This window comes from Protomyctophum parallelum, assembly GCF_964188405.1.
Source record: "Protomyctophum parallelum genome assembly, chromosome: 2".
Taxonomy (NCBI): Eukaryota; Metazoa; Chordata; class Actinopteri; order Myctophiformes; family Myctophidae; genus Protomyctophum; species Protomyctophum parallelum.
The window spans coordinates 4,401,573-4,420,647 of NC_139699.1; the positions used below are offsets into that span (position 1 = coordinate 4,401,573).

The 19,075-nt window shown below is 42.9% G+C and overlaps 1 protein-coding gene and 1 long non-coding RNA gene across 3 annotated transcripts; one reads left to right on the forward strand and one right to left on the reverse strand.

Annotated features, from left to right (window-relative positions):
• Positions 1-542: 542 nt before the first annotated feature.
• On the forward strand, positions 543-1,835 carry LOC310855057. The gene is made up of 2 exons (XR_014568953.1): positions 543-1,524; positions 1,555-1,835. It is a non-coding gene; the product is annotated as an uncharacterized lncRNA (long non-coding RNA).
• Positions 1,836-1,977: 142 nt separating this feature from the next.
• Positions 1,978-18,587, reverse strand: LOC310855055. Of its 2 annotated transcripts, XM_083759910.1 has the most exons (6): positions 17,434-18,587; positions 17,096-17,259; positions 16,793-17,013; positions 9,856-10,009; positions 7,481-7,587; positions 1,978-2,178 (listed from the first exon to the last, which is right to left on the reverse strand). In XM_083759910.1, the coding sequence occupies exons 1-6, from the start codon at positions 18,503-18,505 to the stop codon at positions 1,983-1,985; spliced, it is 1,914 nt and encodes a 637-aa protein (XP_083616036.1). In that variant the 5' UTR covers positions 18,506-18,587; the 3' UTR covers positions 1,978-1,982. The 2 variants fall into 2 exon arrangements, with proteins under 2 accessions (XP_083616036.1, XP_083616037.1); XM_083759911.1 differs by having other exon boundaries at positions 16,793-17,259.
• Positions 18,588-19,075: the final 488 nt, after the last annotated feature.

Genomic DNA, 19,075 nt, shown 5'->3' on the forward strand with positions numbered 1-19,075 from the left:
TGTGGTTGTTATGTCATGTGTTTATGAGGTGACAGTACTTCATTAGGCCCCTTGGTGTGGTTGTTATGTCATGTGTTTATGAGGTGACAGTACTTCATTAGGCCCCTTGGTGTGGTTGTTATGTCATGTGTTTATGAGGTGACAGTACTTCATTAGAGCCCTTGGTGTGGTTGTTATGTCATGTGTTTATGAGGTGACAGTACTTCATTAGGCCCCTTGGTGTGGTTGTTATGTCATGTGTTTATGAGGTGACAGTACTTCATTAGGCCCCTTGGTGTGGTTGTTATGTCATGTGTTTATAAGGTGACAGTACTTCATTAGGCCCCTTGGTGTGGTTGTTATGTCATGTGTTTATAAGGTGACAGTACTTCATTAGGCCCCTTGGTGTGGTTGTTATGTCATGTGTTTATTTATAAGGTGACAGTACTTCATTAGAGCCCTTGGTGTGGTTGTTATGTCATGTGTTTATGAGGTGACAGTACTTCATTAGACCCCTTGGTGTGGTTGTTATGCCATGTGTTTATGAGGTGACAGTACTTCATTAGACCCCTTGGTGTGGTTGTTATGCCATGTGTTTATGAGGTGACAGTACTTCATTAGGCCCCTTGGTGTGGTTGTTATGTCATGTGTTTATGAGGTGACAGTACTTCATTAGGCCCCTTGGTGTGGTTGTTATGTCATGTATTTATTTATAAGGTGACAGTACTTCATTAGGCCCCTTGGTGTGGTTGTTATGTCATGTGTTTATGAGGTGACAGTACTTCATTAGGCCCCTTGGTGTGGTTGTTATGTCATGTGTTTATGAGGTGACAGTACTTCATTAGGCCCCTTGGTGTGGTTGTTATGTCATGTGTTTATGAGGTGACAGTACTTCATTAGACCCCTTGGTGTGGTTGTTATGTCATGTGTTTATGAGGTGACAGTACTTCATTAGGCCCCTTGGTGTGGTTGTTATGTCATGTGTTTATGAGGTGACAGTACTTCATTAGGCCCCTTGGTGTGGTTGTTATGTCATGTGTTTATGAGGTGACAGTACTTCATTAGGCCCCTTGGTGTGGTTGTTATGTCATGTGTTTATGAGGTGACAGTACTTCATTAGAGCCCTTGGTGTGGTTGTTATGTCATGTGTTTATTTATAAGGTGACAGTACTTCATTAGGCCCCTTGGTGTGGTTGTTATGTCATGTGTTTATGAGGTGACAGTACTTCATTAGGCCCCTTGGTGTGGTTGTTATGTCATGTGTTTATAAGGTGACAGTACTTCATTAGGCCCCTTGGTGTGGTTATGTGCAATGATGTCTTCTCTGCAATGCAGAGGCGAATACTTCTTATAACTGTCATGGGTAGCCTGTAGATATGTTATGTTCACTATTTTAAAAGTTTTTTTTAAAATAATGATAAAAAAAGTAAAGGTTTTGGACATACACGGTTTCCACCTGACAGCATTAATATTTAATGTAGAGTTTACATGACTGAAGACAACTGAGATATCTGTACACAATATTTATTTTATCATTCAGTTAATGTACTGCTTATATTGATTATCAATAAGCAGCACATTAACTGAATGTTGTACATGGAATGTGTTTTAAAACAACACATTCCATGTACAACAAATGGAATTGAGGAATTAAGGCACAAATGTTGGTCCTGTTCTGACAAAGAAATTAACAGTTGTGTCTCCAGCATCACATCTCTCATCAACTCAGGAATCACATATTATACAGTTTTTATAGCTCATAAAGTATACAATGTAATGCAAAATATGTGTAGTTCATCTACAATTCATGTGAAACAACGTACAAAATGAAAGCTAATAAACAAACAAATGCTGAACTTTCTGTGTATTTTGTTGGAATAAAGGGAGGGTAGATTAACTACGATCAAAATGACTTGACAGGATTTTTGTTTTACCTGTACAGCCTTTGTGATCTACTGGTAGATCATCGCGATCTACCTTTTGGGCAACCCTAACCCATTAAGTTACAACAGGGAGAGTTTGCCCGGGGGGGCATCAAAGGTAAAACCACTAGTGTCTTTATGATTTGTGGACTTTGTGAAATAAAAATCTTCCAGGGTGATCCGTGTGTTCCAGCCTTGGTTCAGAGTAAACTTGTAGACAGTTACGATGACAGCAGGAAACATCTTCATCAGGTCAATGTCAGCAGCAGCCTCAGCACTGTAAACACACAGCAGTGGTCACTGAACACTAAAAGTTAGGATGAACGCACTGACATCTGTCCAACTGCTGCTTTATAAAGTAATGAACACACACATCTATCCAAACAATTATTTAATTCAATCAAATTTAGCTTTATAGCTCCTATGTTCAGCTCCTATCCCTAAAACACCCTGGACAACGCTCCACACGTCCTATACCATTCTCCCTTCCCTAAAACACCCTGGACAACGCTCCACACGTCCTAGTCTCATCTCCCTTCTCTAAAACACCCTGGACAACGCTCCACACGTCCTAGACTCTTCTCCCTTCCCTAAAACACCCTGGACAACGCTCCACACGGCCTATACCATTCTCCCTTCCCTAAAACACCCTGGACAACGCTCCACACGTCCCAGACTCTTCTCCCTTCCCTAAAACACCCTGGACAACGCTCCACACGTCCCAGACTCTTCTCCCTTCCCTAAAACACCCTGGACAACGCTCCACACGTCCCAGACTCTTCTCCCTTCCCTAAAACACCCTGGACAACGCTCCACACGTCCTAGACACTTCTTCCTTCTCTAAAACACCCTGGACAACGCTCCACACGTCCTAGTCTCATCTCCCTTCTCTAAAACACCCTGGACAACGCTCCACACGTCCCAGACTCTTCTCCCTTCTCTAAAACACCCTGGACAACGCTCCACACGTCCTAGTCTCATCTCCCTTCTCTAAAACACCCTGGACAACGCTCCACACGTCCCAGACTCTTCTCCCTTCCCTAAAACACCCTGGACAACGCTCCACACGTCCTAGACTCTTCTCCCTTCCCTAAAACACCCTGGACAACGCTCCACACGTCCTAGACTCTTCTCCCTTCCCTAAAACACCATGGACAACGCTCCACACGCCCTAGACTCTTCTCCCTTCCCTAAAACACCCTGGACAACGCTCCACACATCCTAGACTCTTCTCCCTTCCCTAAAACACCCTGGACAACGCTCCAGACGTCCTAGACTCTTCTCCCTTCCCTAAAACACCCTGGACAACGCTCCACACGTCCTAGACTCTTCTCCCTTCCCTAAAACACCCTGGACAACGCTCCACACGTCCTAGACTCTTCCCCCTTCCCTAAAACACCCTGGACAACGCTCCACACGTCCTAGACTCTTCTCCCTTCCCTAAAACACCCTGGACAACGCTCCACACGTCCTAGACTCTTCTCCCTTCCCTAAAACACCCTGGACAACGCTCCACACGTCCTAGTCTCATCTCCCTTCCCTAAAACACCCTGGACAACGCTCCACACGTCCTAGACTCTTCTCCCTTCCCTAAAACACCATGGACAACGCTCCACACGCCCTAGACTCTTCTCCCTTCTCTAAAACACCCTGGACAACGCTCCACACGTCCTAGACTCGTGATCTACTGGTACCTTTTGGGCAACCCTAACCCATTAAGTTACAACAGGGAGAGTTTGCCCGGGGGGCCATCAAAGGTAAAACCACTAGTGTCCTCAGGACTTGATATATCCAGACTAACATTATTAGTATTGCCTTCACCACCAATAACCATGATAGTACAGCAGCTATCTGCACCCGGGGGCATCACTATGCCAGCTTGTGCATGTGATCGACATTTGCATTAATGTTTTATTTTTGCCACGGACATGCAAAACAAGTGATCAATGATATTACCAGAACACAAATGTATAGCCTACAGTACTAATAGACTCTTGACTTGTCATACTCTATTCCACTGCGCTACACATTTTAAAATAAGTCACTTATCAAAACTTATTTTTGGGGAAAAGCCAATCTACAAGCTCACAATACATTACGGCATGTTGTGACCTTGTAGATCAGCAATTGTCCTTTCTTCTTAGCCTATAATGACATGCCCAAAATCAGGATTTCAGGGTTAAAGTAGTTAGATATTAGTTACCCAATTAACTTACCCAGCAAGACTGGGAAGTTATGCACTGTATACTGGCAGGTGGCCGTCCTGAGACAGGCATTATATGTGGCATAATGCATGGTCCAAGTATATTCCATGTTTGGGATTTCAATAAATGGGTCTTGTATAAGACAAGTACAGTTGCAGTCCGAGAAAGGGACACTTAGCTGCAAAGGTGAATGGGTGTGCAGTATACTTCATATTAGGTTATTGCAGATGGCCTTTCAGAGGACAGTGTTACTTGGGGACATGAGGAGACGGGATGTTCTACAAGCTAAACTAGTTTTGTTTGTCAGCGTAGCTTAAATAGTTGGTGTCAGTCCATTAAGGTGTGGTACTGTACTCTGTTGATGAGACAACTATGTGTCATGAACGGACTTTACCATGACAAATATGGGAGACGACACACGGGATTAAATGCCAAAAAACAAAGTATTTATTTTAAACTAGTCAAATAAATCATACTTAACAGTGGGAGTGGGGTGTGAGTCATCAGTGGGATCAGTGGTGTATTGCATGTGTGGATGTCTGAAAGTGTGGTGTATGTGCAAGTGCAGCAACTTAGATCAAAACAAACTTATAAGGAGCAAAGAACAGAACATTGTTCCCTAGGCAGGAGAGAGAGCGGAAATGGCCTCGACCAGCCTGCTTAAATAGGCTGAGCCCAATTGGAGTCAGGTGTGCCTCCTCATCTAGGCCCACCCCTGCAGGCTGGTCTCCTCCTCCTGCACATGAGCAGAGAACAGCATTAACATCATTAACCAGACACAAACAGGATGGGTCATCACATCCCCCCCCATAAGAGCGGAGACCAAGCAGGTACTCCGTAACTTTTAACTGTACAGTTACCCCTCAATCATAGATACCTGACCCATCCTTCCAATCACCACCTCTGCAACCATGATACCTGCAGTAGCATTTTTAAGAGGGGTGAGTGACAGTAAACTGACGTACCGGAACCAACAAATATATGCAGTTCAACTGTAAATAGAACATAGCAGAGAGCACTACCCTAGAATGCCCGCGAGAGGGCGTCAGCCATCACATTTTCATGGCCTTTGATATGCCGGATGTCCAAATGGTATGGCTGCAAAAACAATGCCCACCTCATCAAACGCTGGTTTGGGTTTTGCAAGGAACGTAGAAAGGTAAGGGGATTATGATCTGTGTACACCACCAGAGGACTCCCAGTGCTAATATACACATCAAAATGCTGTAACCCCCATACTAAGGCCAATGCCTCTTTTTCAATGACCGAATAATTTACCTGATAGGCATTGAACTTTTTAGAAAAGAAACCGAGTGGTTTCTCGACCCCGTTATTATCAGCTTGTAACAAGACCGCTCCTGCACCCACATAACTGGCATCTACCTGCAACAAAAAGGTTTTGTCAAACTGAGGTGCTGCCAAAACAGGTGAAGAACACAGAAGAGCTTTTACATTATCAAAAGCATCCTGAGCCTTATCTGACCAAATGAACTTTACTTTGGACTTCAGGAGATCAGTAAGAGGTGCCACCACTGAAGAGAAATTTCTACAGAAACTTCGGTAGTAGCCTATCATTCCCAAAAAACGCATTAAATCCTTTTTTGTCAATGGAATTGGGAATTTCCTGATGGCTGCCACTTTAGCCTCCACAGTGCGCACTTGTCCCTGACCCACAACCTTGCCTAAGTATGTAACAGTAGCTCTGGCAAATTCACACTTAGCCAAATTTACCGTCAACCGTGCCCACGCCAGCCTGTCAAACAGGGCCTGTATCCTCTGTACATGTTCCTCCCAAGTGTCACTAAAAATGACAACATCATCAAGATACACAGCACAACCCGACACACCTGACACCACAATGTTCATCAGCCGTTGGAAAGTGGCTGGAGCATTACGTAAACCAAAAGGCATTACCTTATAGGAGTACAGACCAGCAGGTGTTATGAAAGCACTTATCTCCTGTGCCCTAGGAGTCAATGGGACCTGCCAGTATCCCTTAAGCAAGTCAAACTTACTCACAAATGTGGCCGACCCCACCTGATCCACACAGTCTTCCATGCGTGGCAATGGGAACGAGTCAGGTTTGGTAACACTGTTGACTTTTCTAAAATCTGTGCAAGGTCGAAAAGTGGAATCAGGTTTTTTAACCAAGAGACATGGAGACGCCCAACTAGAATTGGAGGGTTCTGCCAAATTGTTATCTAGCATGTACTTTACCTCCTTATCCAGATGGGCTCTTTTCTCAGGAGAAACACGATAAAATCGCTGCTTAATTGGCTTTGCATCTCCAATATCAATATCGTGCTCTATCAGATGTGTCTGTGATGGTGTGTCTGAAAATAGCAAAGGATAGCTATTAACCATAGAGACCAACTCATTCCTTTTTGTCTCATCCAAGTGTCCAAGTACTTTGGGTAAAGCTATTAATGCTTCAGAGTTGTTCAGGCGTACTTGTAACACAACCTCATCGGCCGGCCAATCTCCCCCTCCCTGAACCTCCCCCACTGAAGAAACCCCAACCGTGCCTACGCACAATGAAGGCTCAACGCAATGGAAATGGAAACATACCTGAGATTCAAAACAGATAAGGCCATGTCAGGATTTAAAGGAATGCAGTGTCACAATAGTAGTTTGATTAGGGTGCTCAACCTTGATCAGAGCTGAGGAGGAGGTATGTGGATCAAGGGTTTCCATGAATTATGCTTGTTGTGTTATTATGATTTAGTTGTTATTGTAATTTGACACTTTGAAACACTTTCTCTCAACTGACAAAAAATATAACTATTTACTTGTCCAGTTCTGCCCTCTTTAACAATTATATCATGCCATGTTCTTTTCCACTGTGGTCATACAGTTGACTTGACTCACACATACCATGACAAATGTGGTACCGATATCGCATACAATACCACAAATCTCCTGCAACATATTAATGACCTTGTCATCCTGAAACTATATATTTAATATTGTGTGTGTGTATATATATGGACATACGAACAACGTTCACTGGAGTTCACTGTGTTGTTGTGGAGCATTTGCTATAACAAAGTAGATAGACTAGACCCCAGTAGTGTCATTGCTGTAACTGTGTGTGTTCTGTTGCTGCAGGGTGAACTACTGTATGGGTAGCATTATAGTATAATTGATGCCTTTGAACTTTTCTTTTTGGATCCACACCCAGAGAAGTGATCACACTTTAGGTAATACAAATAGATCCACACCCAGAGATCCACACCCAGAGAAGTGATCGCACTTTAGGTAATACAAATAGATCCACACCCAGAGAAGTGATCGCACTTTAGGAAATACAAATAGAAAATATAATATGACTAGAGGGTGAATTTTAGCTGCTACACTATATGTTTTGTTACTTACTGGTGCTGATGGAGATTGCGTATGAAGCGCAGGAGTCCAAACCCATCATCGTGGTAGGGAAACCTCTTCCTCCTCTTCTCCATCTCCTCAAACACCTCCTGTGGCAACTGGAAAAACACACAACTTAAAGTTGTTTAATGGACAGACACACCTGAACCCCACATGATTTAGTCTAACAGACACACCTGAACCCCACATGATTTAGTCTAACACACACCTGAACCCCACATGATTTAGTCTAACAGACACACAGACACACCTGAACCCCACATGATTTAGTCTAACAGACACAGACACACCTGAACCCCACATGATTTAGTCTAACAGACACACCTGAACCCCACATGATTTAATCTAACAGACACACAGACACACCTGAACCCCACATGATTTAGTCTAACAGACACACAGACACACCTGAACCCCACATGATTTAGTCTAACAGACACACAGACACACCTGAACCCCACATGATTTAGTTTAACAGACACACAGACACACCTGAACCCCACATGATTTAGTTTAACAGACACACAGACACACCTGAACCCCACATGATTTAGTTTAACAGACACACCTGAACCCCACATGATTTAGTCTAACAGACACACCTGAACCCCACATGATTTAGTCTAACAGACACACCTGAACCCCACATGATTTAGTTTAACAGACACACCTGAACCCCACATGATTTAGTTTAACAGACACACAGACACACCTGAACCCCACATGATTTAGTCTAACAGACACAAAGACACACCTGAACCCCACATGATTTAGTTTAACAGACACACCTGAACCCCACATGATTTAGTCTAACAGACACACCTGAACCCCACATGATTTAGCCTAACAGACACACCTGAACCCCTCATGATTTAGTCTAACAGACACACCTGAACCCCTCATGATTTAGCCTAACAGACACACCTGAACCCCACATGCTTTAGTCTAACAGACACACCTGAACCCCACATGATTTAATCTAACAGACACACCTGAACCCCACATGATTTAATCTAACAGACACACCTGAACCCCACATGATTTAGTCTAACAGACACACCTGAACCCCACATGATTTAGCCTAACAGACACACCTGAACCCCACATGATTTAGTCTAACAGACACACCTGAACCCCACATGATTTAGTCTAACAGACACACCTGAACCCCACATGATTTAATCTAACAGACACACCTGAACCCCACATGATTTAGTCTAACAGACACACCTGAACCCCACATGATTTAGTCTAACAGACACACCTGAACCCCACATGCTTTAGTTTAACAGACACACCTGAACCCCACATGATTTAATCTAACAGACACACCTGAACCCCACATGATTTAGTCTAACAGACACACCTGAACCCCACATGATTTAGTCTAACAGACACACCTGAACCCCTCATGATTTAGTCTAACAGACACACCTGAACCCCACATGATTTAATCTAACAGACACACCTGAACCCCACATGATTTAATCTAACAGACACACCTGAACCCCACATGATTTAGTTTAACAGACACACCTGAACCCCACATGATTTAGTCTAACAGACACACCTGAACCCCACATGCTTTAGTTTAACAGACACACCTGAACCCCACATGATTTAATCTAACAGACACACCTGAACCCCACATGATTTAGTCTAACAGACACACCTGAACCCCACATGATTTAGTCTAACAGACACACCTGAACCCCTCATGATTTAGTCTAACAGACACACCTGAACCCCACATGATTTAGTCTAACAGACACACCTGAACCCCACATGATTTAGTCTAACAGACACACCTGAACCCCACATGATTTAGTTTAACAGACACACCTGAACCCCACATGATTTAGTTTAACAGACACACCTGAACCCCACATGATTTAGTCTAACAGACACACAGACACACCTGAAACCCACATGATTTAGTTTAACAGACACACAGACACACCTGAACCCCACATGATTTAGTCTAACAGACACACAGACACACCTGAACCCCACATGATTTAGTCTAACAGACACACCTGAACCCCACATGATTTAATCTAACAGACACACCTGAACCCCACATGATTTAGTTTAACAGACACACCTGAACCCCACATGATTTAGTTTAACAGACACACCTGAACCCCACATGATTTAGTTTAACAGACACACCTGAACCCCACATGATTTAGCCTAACAGACACACCTGAACCCCACATGATTTAGTTTAACAGACACACCTGAACCCCACATGATTTAGTTTAACAGACACACCTGAACCCCACATGATTTAGCCTAACAGACACACCTGAACCCCACATGATTTAGCCTAACAGACACACCTGAACCCCACATGATTTAGTCACCTTGTCTTTCATTGTGTGTTTCCATGTGCTGAACAGTCCGCCCTCAGCACACTGGTTCCATACCGCCATGACGTTCTGGCGGTCAGGGTCTTCAAGTTCATAGTGCTTGTCGATTTCCTTTTCATTTGCAACCTTTTGCAGGAAATCAATTCTCCTGGAAGAATTTACAAACTAAAATATTTTACTGAAAAAACATCACTTTAAAGACATCCTGTTGGTAGAAAACCTATACTGTTGGTTCAAAATGTTTACTTTAAAACTGGCAGAAACTCCATATTTTGGGCATGATGCAGAAAATGTAAGAGAAATGTAAGACATTTTAAATAAATAGCCAAATTAGCTGATCTACAAGCTCCCAATGTGTGACCCGCCGTTGTGAGCTTATACTAGATCGGCTATTTGCACTGTTGAAACCACAGCTTAAGAGGTTAAAATGGGTGCCCGGTCAGAATGGGTTAAGAGGTTAAAATGGGGCGCCCGCTGGCCTAGTGGTCCAGGAGCATGCCACATAGGCTCTGGTCTGACAGCGTGTCGCGTGTTCGAGTCCCGCTCATGACGACCTTTGCTGCGTGTCTCTCCCCTTCTCTCCCTCCCTCTTTCCTGTCTATCTTCACTTGTAACTACCGGCATCAATAAAGGCAAAAAGCCAAAAACGAATCTTTTTTTTAAAAGAGGTTAAAAGTGGTTGTGATAGCTTAATGGCAACTGTGATTAAGCTATGTATGATTTTATAAAAACATTGATTACATATTACTACTACTACTAACTACTACTAACTACTGGCCTACTATAGTGCGCAAGCAGAGCGCGCAAGTACTTTCGACCGCTACAAACTGTCAAATCTCAGTTTCTCTGTGAAGGAACGTTTGAAATGTTGAATTATTAGGCTTAACTATTTGCTACCTACCTACTTTATCCATGTAAAAAAGTATTATTATTAAGTATAATAATTGTGCCTGATACGGCAGTGGTGCCAGATTACATACATGTATACACAGGAGCATTACCTTTAATCCTCCCAACACAAAAACATATCGTCATTACGTCACCATGGAAAACCAATTACACTCTGGCATTGGGTCCTTTAATCCACATCTTTATTACATAATCATTGAGAGCTATTTATACATTATACTATTATGTAATTTGAAAGTTGATTAGCGGTATACTGTGGTTACTTTGCGCCGTATGCACCGTCCCAGCATTTTCGATGCGTATGCACCGTCCCAGGAAATGACGTAATGACTAGTTGTGCCTGATAAAAACCAATGGTTTTCGATGGTGGTGACGTAATGACGATATGTTTTAGTGTCGGAAGGATTAAAGGTAATGCTCCTATGTATACATGTACAGTATGTAATCTGGCACCACTGCCGTATCAGGCACAAGTATTCATTACGTCATTTGCTGGGACGGTGCATACGCATAAAAATTGCTGGGACGGTGCATACTGCATACGCATCGAAAATGCTGTGACGGTGCATACGAGTCTGGGGCGAAACTAGTACTTGCGCACTCTGCTTGTGCAAGTAATAAATAAATAATAATTTACTATGAAAACCTGCATCTCCCGTCCGTCCGTCAGTTAGTTAGTCACCCCACGCCTCCATTTAAGCTCATGCCTCGTGACATCACACGTTCACACCTACAAATATGGTCATTGGCTATCCAGGGTTTGATGAGGTCAGTGTCGGGATCTTCATATTCGACCATATATGGGGGGGACTGACAGCCATTTATGGTGACATGACTGAGAGACGGGTTTTGCAGGTTTTCATAGAAATCTGCGACCTACAGTCACAATAATAATAAAGAAATAATAATAGCGCATTTACTATGAAAACATGTGTAAACTCTTGTAGGTTGTGGGTAAGTTCAATAAAGACAACGTTCTTGAAAGAGCTGACGTTTATATGAATAATAATAATGTGGCAGTTACAAAACAGGAGCACCTCATGTTCTGGCGGGCTCAGTATATAGAAGGCTGCATGCTAGCACAGCACCCTGGGAAAGCTGTCTGTTCTAGGCATTGCTAGTCGAACTATGAACTAAATCAAAACAGATCAACATGACACATAAGAATAAACATGAAGCAAATATAATTTGCTCATATCATTACATCTCCTTTTCTTAAAATAAAAGTTTAACTTTTATAAAAATGAAATGAATTATTGTAGCATTCACGAACCACAAATAGTGTTACTTTCAATAAACTTAAAGTATATTTATTTTCTCTTCTTCACAGAAACTACTAAACATGAACTTCAATAAAGATGAATAAACACAATAATGAAATACAGTTTCACAATTCACTTTTCTTTTCTTTCTTTTTCTTTTTTTTTTTTTTTTTTTTTTTTTTTTTTGTTGTAAACATCACTCAAAAATGACATAATTAAATGGTCACAAGCAGTCTCTCCGGTGGTTTCACAGCCCTTGAGGACTTTCTAACTGCCTGCCCTTGATCCTGATCTGTGGATGGATTCTCAGCCGTGTGCTGAGTTTGTTCAACAGTCTCTGTTCCTTGACTTGCTGTGGCTGGCCCTTTGAGAAGGTCTCGGCGGTTCCTGCGCAGTACAGCGCCATCCTCTGTCCGAATGGTGTATGACCTTGGTTGGACCTGGCTCAGAACAGTCCCTTTCTGTGACCACGTGTTTGTTCTGTCTTTGAACCTTACTTGGTCACCGGTGTGTAGTTCAGGTAAATTCCGTGTTCCTCTGTCATAGTAGAACTTCTGCTTCTCTTTCTGTTTCTGTTTCTGTATTCTCACTCTGTCCCCTTCCTTTGTCTTGAGCAGGTTCTCCGGGATAGGTAGGTTTGATCTCAGCAGGCGTCCCATGAGGAGTTGAGCAGGAGACATACCACACTCGAGTGGTGTTGTGCGGTATATCAGCAGGCTCTGGTAGAAGTCAGTTCCACTGTCTGCTGCTTTTTTCATCAGTCTTTTCACTGTTTTGACAGAATTTTCCACTAAGCCATTCGACTGCGGAAAGTGTGGGCTTGATGTTGTGTGCTTAAAGTCCCACTCCTTGGCAAAGGTTCTGAATCTGTCATTTGCAAATTGCGGACCATTGTCTGAAAAAACTTGAGAAGCCACGCCGTGCCTAGAGAATATGGCTTTCATGCATGTTATCACTGCTTCCGCAGTGGTGGTGGTCAGTCTACAGACCTCTGGATACAGTGAGTAATAGTCTGTGACAACAAGATAATCTTTACCTTGACATGCAAACAGGTCAGCACCCACCTTTTGGTATGGTCTGTCTGGTGCTTGGTGTGGGTGTAGTGGTTCTGCAGGGTGACTCGCTTGATATTTGAGGCATGTTGTGCATTTTGACACTTCATTTGTGACATCTTGATTTATTCTAGGCCAGAACATCACTTCACGTGCCCTCTTCTTGCACTTTTCGATTCCTAGATGTCCTTCATGAATCCTTCTGAGCATCTCATTTCTCAGGCTCTTTGGAATCACAATTTTACTGCCTTTGTAAATTATGTCACCGACCTCTGATAGCTCAGCCCTGTAGTTCCAATACTCCGCTGCTTCTGGTGAACAGTTTTGTTTCACGGTGGGCCATCCATGTCTGATGATTTGTCTCAATTGTTTCAGCGTCTCATCCTTGTTAGTCTCAGTCCGTATGAGCTCCATCTTCGCATCTGCTACTGGCAGTGCACTTGTGATCATGTGTACATAAGCATCCACATCTTCATCCAGTTTAGTGTTTGCACGCTCCTGTGGGTCAACAGCCCTGGATAGTGTGTCAGCTGTATACATCAGCTTTCCTGGTGTGTATGCAACGTTAAGTGAGTAGCGTTGCAGCCTGATCATCATTCGTTGTATGCGGAGTGGACAGTCATTTAGTGGCTTTTGGAACAATGAAATCAAGGGCTTGTGATCAGTCTCCACACTGATTTCTTGTCCTGACACAAACTGATGAAATCTCTCACAGGCATATGTGATGCTGAGCAGCTCTTTTTCGATCTGTGCATATCGCGTTTCCGGGTCTGTCATAGATCGTGATGCATATGCTACAGGTTGCCAGTCATCATATTTTTGTAGAAGTACTGCACCGAGCCCACTCTGTGATGCATCAGATGATATTTTAATAGGTTTCTCTGGGTCATAGAACCTCAGGACCGGTTCCTCTGTGAGCAGTGTCTTCAATTCAGTCCATGACTTTTCATGCTCATGATTCCACTGCCATTCTATGTTCTTCTCTGTCAGTTGTCTCAGTGGGGCCATTTTTTCTGACAGGTTGGGTATGAATTTTCCCATGAATGTGATCATTCCATTAAATCTTTGCACATCTTTTTTGCATTGTGGCCTTGGCATGTTCTCGATAGCAGACACCTTTCGTGGGTCTGGTCTGACACCTTCACTGCTCAGTATGTCGCCCACGAATGTCAACTCTGTCACACCCAGCTGACATTTATCTTTATTCAGCCTCAGGTTTGCTTTCTTTGTTGCTTCCAGCACAGCTTTGAGTCTCACATCATGCTCAGCTCTGGTGGCACCCCATATTATGATGTCATCCATTGAGGTATCAACTCCTTCCACATGCTCGTAGATCATGTTGATTGTCTTGTGATACACTTCAGGAGCTGAAGCAATGCCAAATGGTAGTCTTAGAAATCTGTATCGGCCAAATGGGCTGTTGAATGTGCACAGTTTTGAGCTTGGCTCGTCCAACTTCATCTGCCAAAATCCTGAAGACGCATCTAGCTTGCTAAAATATTTTGCATTTGCAAACTGTGCCATTATGTCTTCACGAGTAGGAAGCTTGAAATGTTCTCTCTTAATGGCTCTGTTTAGATCTCTTGGATCCAGGCATATTCTGAGTTTTCCATTCTTTTTGTCCACAACAACAAGGGAACTCACCCACTCAGTCGGCTCATCTATCTTCTGAATCACGTTCAGGCTCTCCATCTTGTCCAATTCTGCTTTCAGTTGCTTTTGCAGTGCAAATGGGACTTTTCTGCATGGATGTATGACTGGTGGCACACTTTTGTCTACTCTGACTGTGTGTTCTCCTGGCAGGCAGCCTAGACCCTGAAATAGGTCTTTGTACTCCTCCATGAGTTGATCATATACTGTCTCTTTTTGTCTGTCCACGACGAAGACTCTCTTCACCATTTGTAGTCTCTCACAGGCTGACAATCCTAGTATAGCCTGCACATCCCTGGGTACAATGATGAACGATAGCTTGTGCACTTTGTCTTTGTGCATCACATTGACAATGCATTTTCCTTTCTTCGGTATGTCTGCACCTGCATAGGCTGTCACTTTCATGTTTGCTCTATGTATTTTTGGTCTGGGTCTTATTTTCATGAAATCAGTCTCTGACATCACATTCACATTTGCTCCAGTATCCAATTTAAATTTCAGATGTATGTCATTCACTTTCAGTGTAGTGATCCAATCCTTGTCTCCTTTTTCATCATCATTTACAGCATCCACGTAGAACTCCTCTACTTCATCATCTACTGCATCCACTTTGCCTTTCTGGTCTGGGTTCTTGCAGCAACGGGCATAATGGTTGTCTTTATTGCACTTATTGCACTTTTTTCCATATGCAGGACACTGCTTAGGTGGATGTTGTGTTCCACATCGAATACAAGATTTCTGATTGGCCACTCTGTTTTTGTGTGATTGTCCCGCCCCTCTGTTGACATCAAACGTCTTATTTTTGTGGAATTTGTGTGCTTCCCTCTTCACTGCATCCACGTTGCAGCTAGCATCACTTAACAGCTCTTTAGCCTGTGTTCTCACAGTCTCTGCAGCTCTGCACAGTGCTAAGGCTTTCTCCAGGTCTAGATCAGCCTCTCTGAGCAGCCTCTCTCTCAGACCATTATCTGTGATGCCACACACAATCCTGTCTTTTATCAGTGATTCTGTCAATCCACCAAATTCACACGTCTTGCCTCTGTTTCTCAGCTCATTTACATACTGATCAATTGTTTCTCCCATTTTCTGCACACACGTGAAGAATCTGTGCCTTTCAAATGTCACATTGCGTTTTGGAATGCAATAAGCCTCAAACTTTTCCATTATTTTCAGGAGCTTCATTTTATCTGCCTCTGCAGCAAAGGTGAAGTTATTGTACACTTCCAGTGCTTCATCTCCCACGACATGTAAGAATACGGATGCTTGCATTTTAGCACTCTTTCCATCCCCTCCAATTGCAGCTAAATACAGTTCAAAACGCTGCTTGAATCTCTTCCAGTTTTCAGCCACGTTACCTGTTAGCTGAAGAGCTGCTGGTGGACGTAGAGCTTCCATTCTTACTTCGTTTACAGTTCTCAAAGGTTAGAAACGATGTCGTCTTTTTCTGCCGGCTTATTGTGCAACTGACATTTCTCGCATTCCTTTGTTCTCCGGTGATTCTTTCACGTTCCAATTCTTTGCACCGTCCTCTTCCAAGCCAATTCTGACACCATGTAAACTCTTGTAGGTTGTGGGTAAGTTCAATAAAGACAACGTTCTTGAAAGAGCTGACGTTTATATGAATAATAATAATGTGGCAGTTACAAAACAGGAGCACCTCATGTTCTGGCGGGCTCAGTATATAGAAGGCTGCATGCTAGCACAGCACCCTGGGAAAGCTGTCTGTTCTAGGCATTGCTAGTCGAACTATGAACTAAATCAAAACAGATCAACATGACACATAAGAATAAACATGAAGCAAATATAATTTGCTCATATCATTACAACATGTATCTCCCGTCTGTCAGTTAGTTACTCACCCCAGTGAGTAACTAACTCACCAGTACAGAATTCATTCCATATGTTGATCTGACCCCCCGTGCCAAAGCACCAGCACTCGCCCAGCAGTCTGCCGTCACTCAGGTGGACGCGTGCACGTGACCTCAGGGTGTCTTACTGGAAATAACACTACTACTACTACTGTATGTGTAATGGAAAATATATACTTATTTCTAGTACTTTTTGTTTGTCCAGAAGTAGGGATGAGCCAAGCATTCCTCCACTTTAGGTCTTTTCTTTGGGTCTTCATTGATCATCCTCTCGATGAGATCCTTGGCAACCACATCCGGAACGTGATCCAGGTTGTAGATTCCTTTGTAGATGTTATATTCACATTCAACACCTGTGCCAAATGGATGGTGTCCTCCAGAAAGGATGTAATACGTCAACATCCCAGCCACCTAAACAAAAGGAGCATGAAAATGAGTAAGATTATCTTGTTTTCCGCGGTGTGCTTATTTATTACAAATGTCTCACACAGACCTGGATATCAGTGCTTCTTTTATATGAAATATCACTGTCTTCGTTCAAGGTCTCCTTTGCCTTCCAGCATTTCGTTCCTGCACTGCTTGTACGTAGGGTTGTTTGTCCTTTGGGTAACCGACGGCTTATTCCAAAATCCGCTAATCTCGCCTTATTTTCTACATCTGCAAGGCAAATTACACACACACACACACACACACACACACACACACACACACACACACACACACACACACACACACACACACACTTTAAGATCGATGGAAAGAAAATGAGATGTATGTTGTTTCAATCTACAGTATGAAACTGTTTGCTCTTAATTTGTTCTTGTATCTTACCAATCAAGACATTCTGGGGCTTGATATCCCGGTGGAGAATTTGAGGATTCTGACAATGAAGAACACTTAAGCTATTGAGAACCTGATTTGCAAGATCACTGATCGATTCACACTTGTCACCTTTGATGTATTCTTCCAGTGTGTATTCACATAACTGAAGCGCAAGGTAACCAAAGTTCTCATCCTCTGCAAAGTCGACATATCGTACAATCGAACGATTGTCAAGCTTTGGAAGACGTAAAAAGCCTTCTTCATTCTTCAGCACTTGGTAGTTGGATTTGGACATTCTCTTAACAGCGATTTCAGTGCCGTCATCTCTTAACCCCAAGAAGACCTCAGTTCCATCACTTCCCTTCGCGATCAATTCATCTTTAACAAACACAAGACTGCCAACTTTGATCACTTTACTTTCATCTATGTTTGCAAGCTTCTCTAAATCTTTCTTCCATCTTTGACTGATTTGGTGCCATTTTCGTGGTTTTGGTGACACACTGGCCACGGGGTGGATAGGTTGCACATATGAACCTACAGTCAGACGACCAAATTCCTCAACTAGAACAGTTGTTGGCTTATCTGCATCAACATGAACTTCATCATTCAGTTCCTCTTGCTTTCCTGATTTTTTTCTCTTTCTAATTCTCTTCTTCTTCTTCTTGGATCCTGATGGCTCTGTATTGGCAGTTGTGGAAACCTCACACTCTGAGCTTGGCTGGTTTAGATGCCTTTCCAGTTCTGTAAGCTCTTCTTTCAGGTTATTATCCATCCTCATTTCTGCAGCAGCCATTATATCCTCAGGCACACGATCTATTCCCACTGATGCAAAGATTTCAGTGGCACGTTCACATGGAAGCAGGTTTGCCAGTATGCCATAGGTATACACTCTCATCTCAGAGGAGTGCTCTTTCTTCACAAAAGGAACAATCGTTGTGCATAATGTATGCATGAGGTTCTGATTCCAGTCACCTTTGACCCTTGTTTTTTGTGCAATCACATATAGAGTTATCAGAACCTGATGCTGCATTGGAGGAAAGTGAGTGCTTGCGGAAAGGAGTTTCAGCAGCTTGGGGATCATAGACAGTGATACCTCACTGGGTATCTCTTTCACTGTGCAGGAAACTGCATGTAGACTTGAAGCAATACAATACTGCAGGTTTGCACTATAGGAAATACTACTACTACTACTAGGAACCTTTGGAAGCCGCTTGTCTGCATCTTCAATGTAGAAGTTCAGCTTGCCATTGTCCTTCAACCACTTAATAGTTCTCTGGCGATACTCTTCTGCTGTTGGTCCGTTAACATTAAAGAGTGTGTCAATCATGGTCAGATGGGTCTGAGGATTCTCTTCCAGCATATAATGCTGAAAGTTGCTGAAAACTTCTCTCGTTGTTTTCTGTTGTACAGTAATGCCCAGGTCTATAAAACGTTTTATTTTAGAATAAAGGTCACCACCACTGATTGCGAGCTTGTCCATTGTTTCAGATAGTTTAGAATTTAAACTAACATGTTGAGGATGTGTAGCAGGGATTTGAGTTAAAATCCCCCCAGCTTTGATTAGGACTTCAACAATGTCACTCCTGTCATTGATGGCAGCAGCTTGAAGTGGTGACATCATAGCGAAGGGAGTATTTGGATCTGCTCCTGC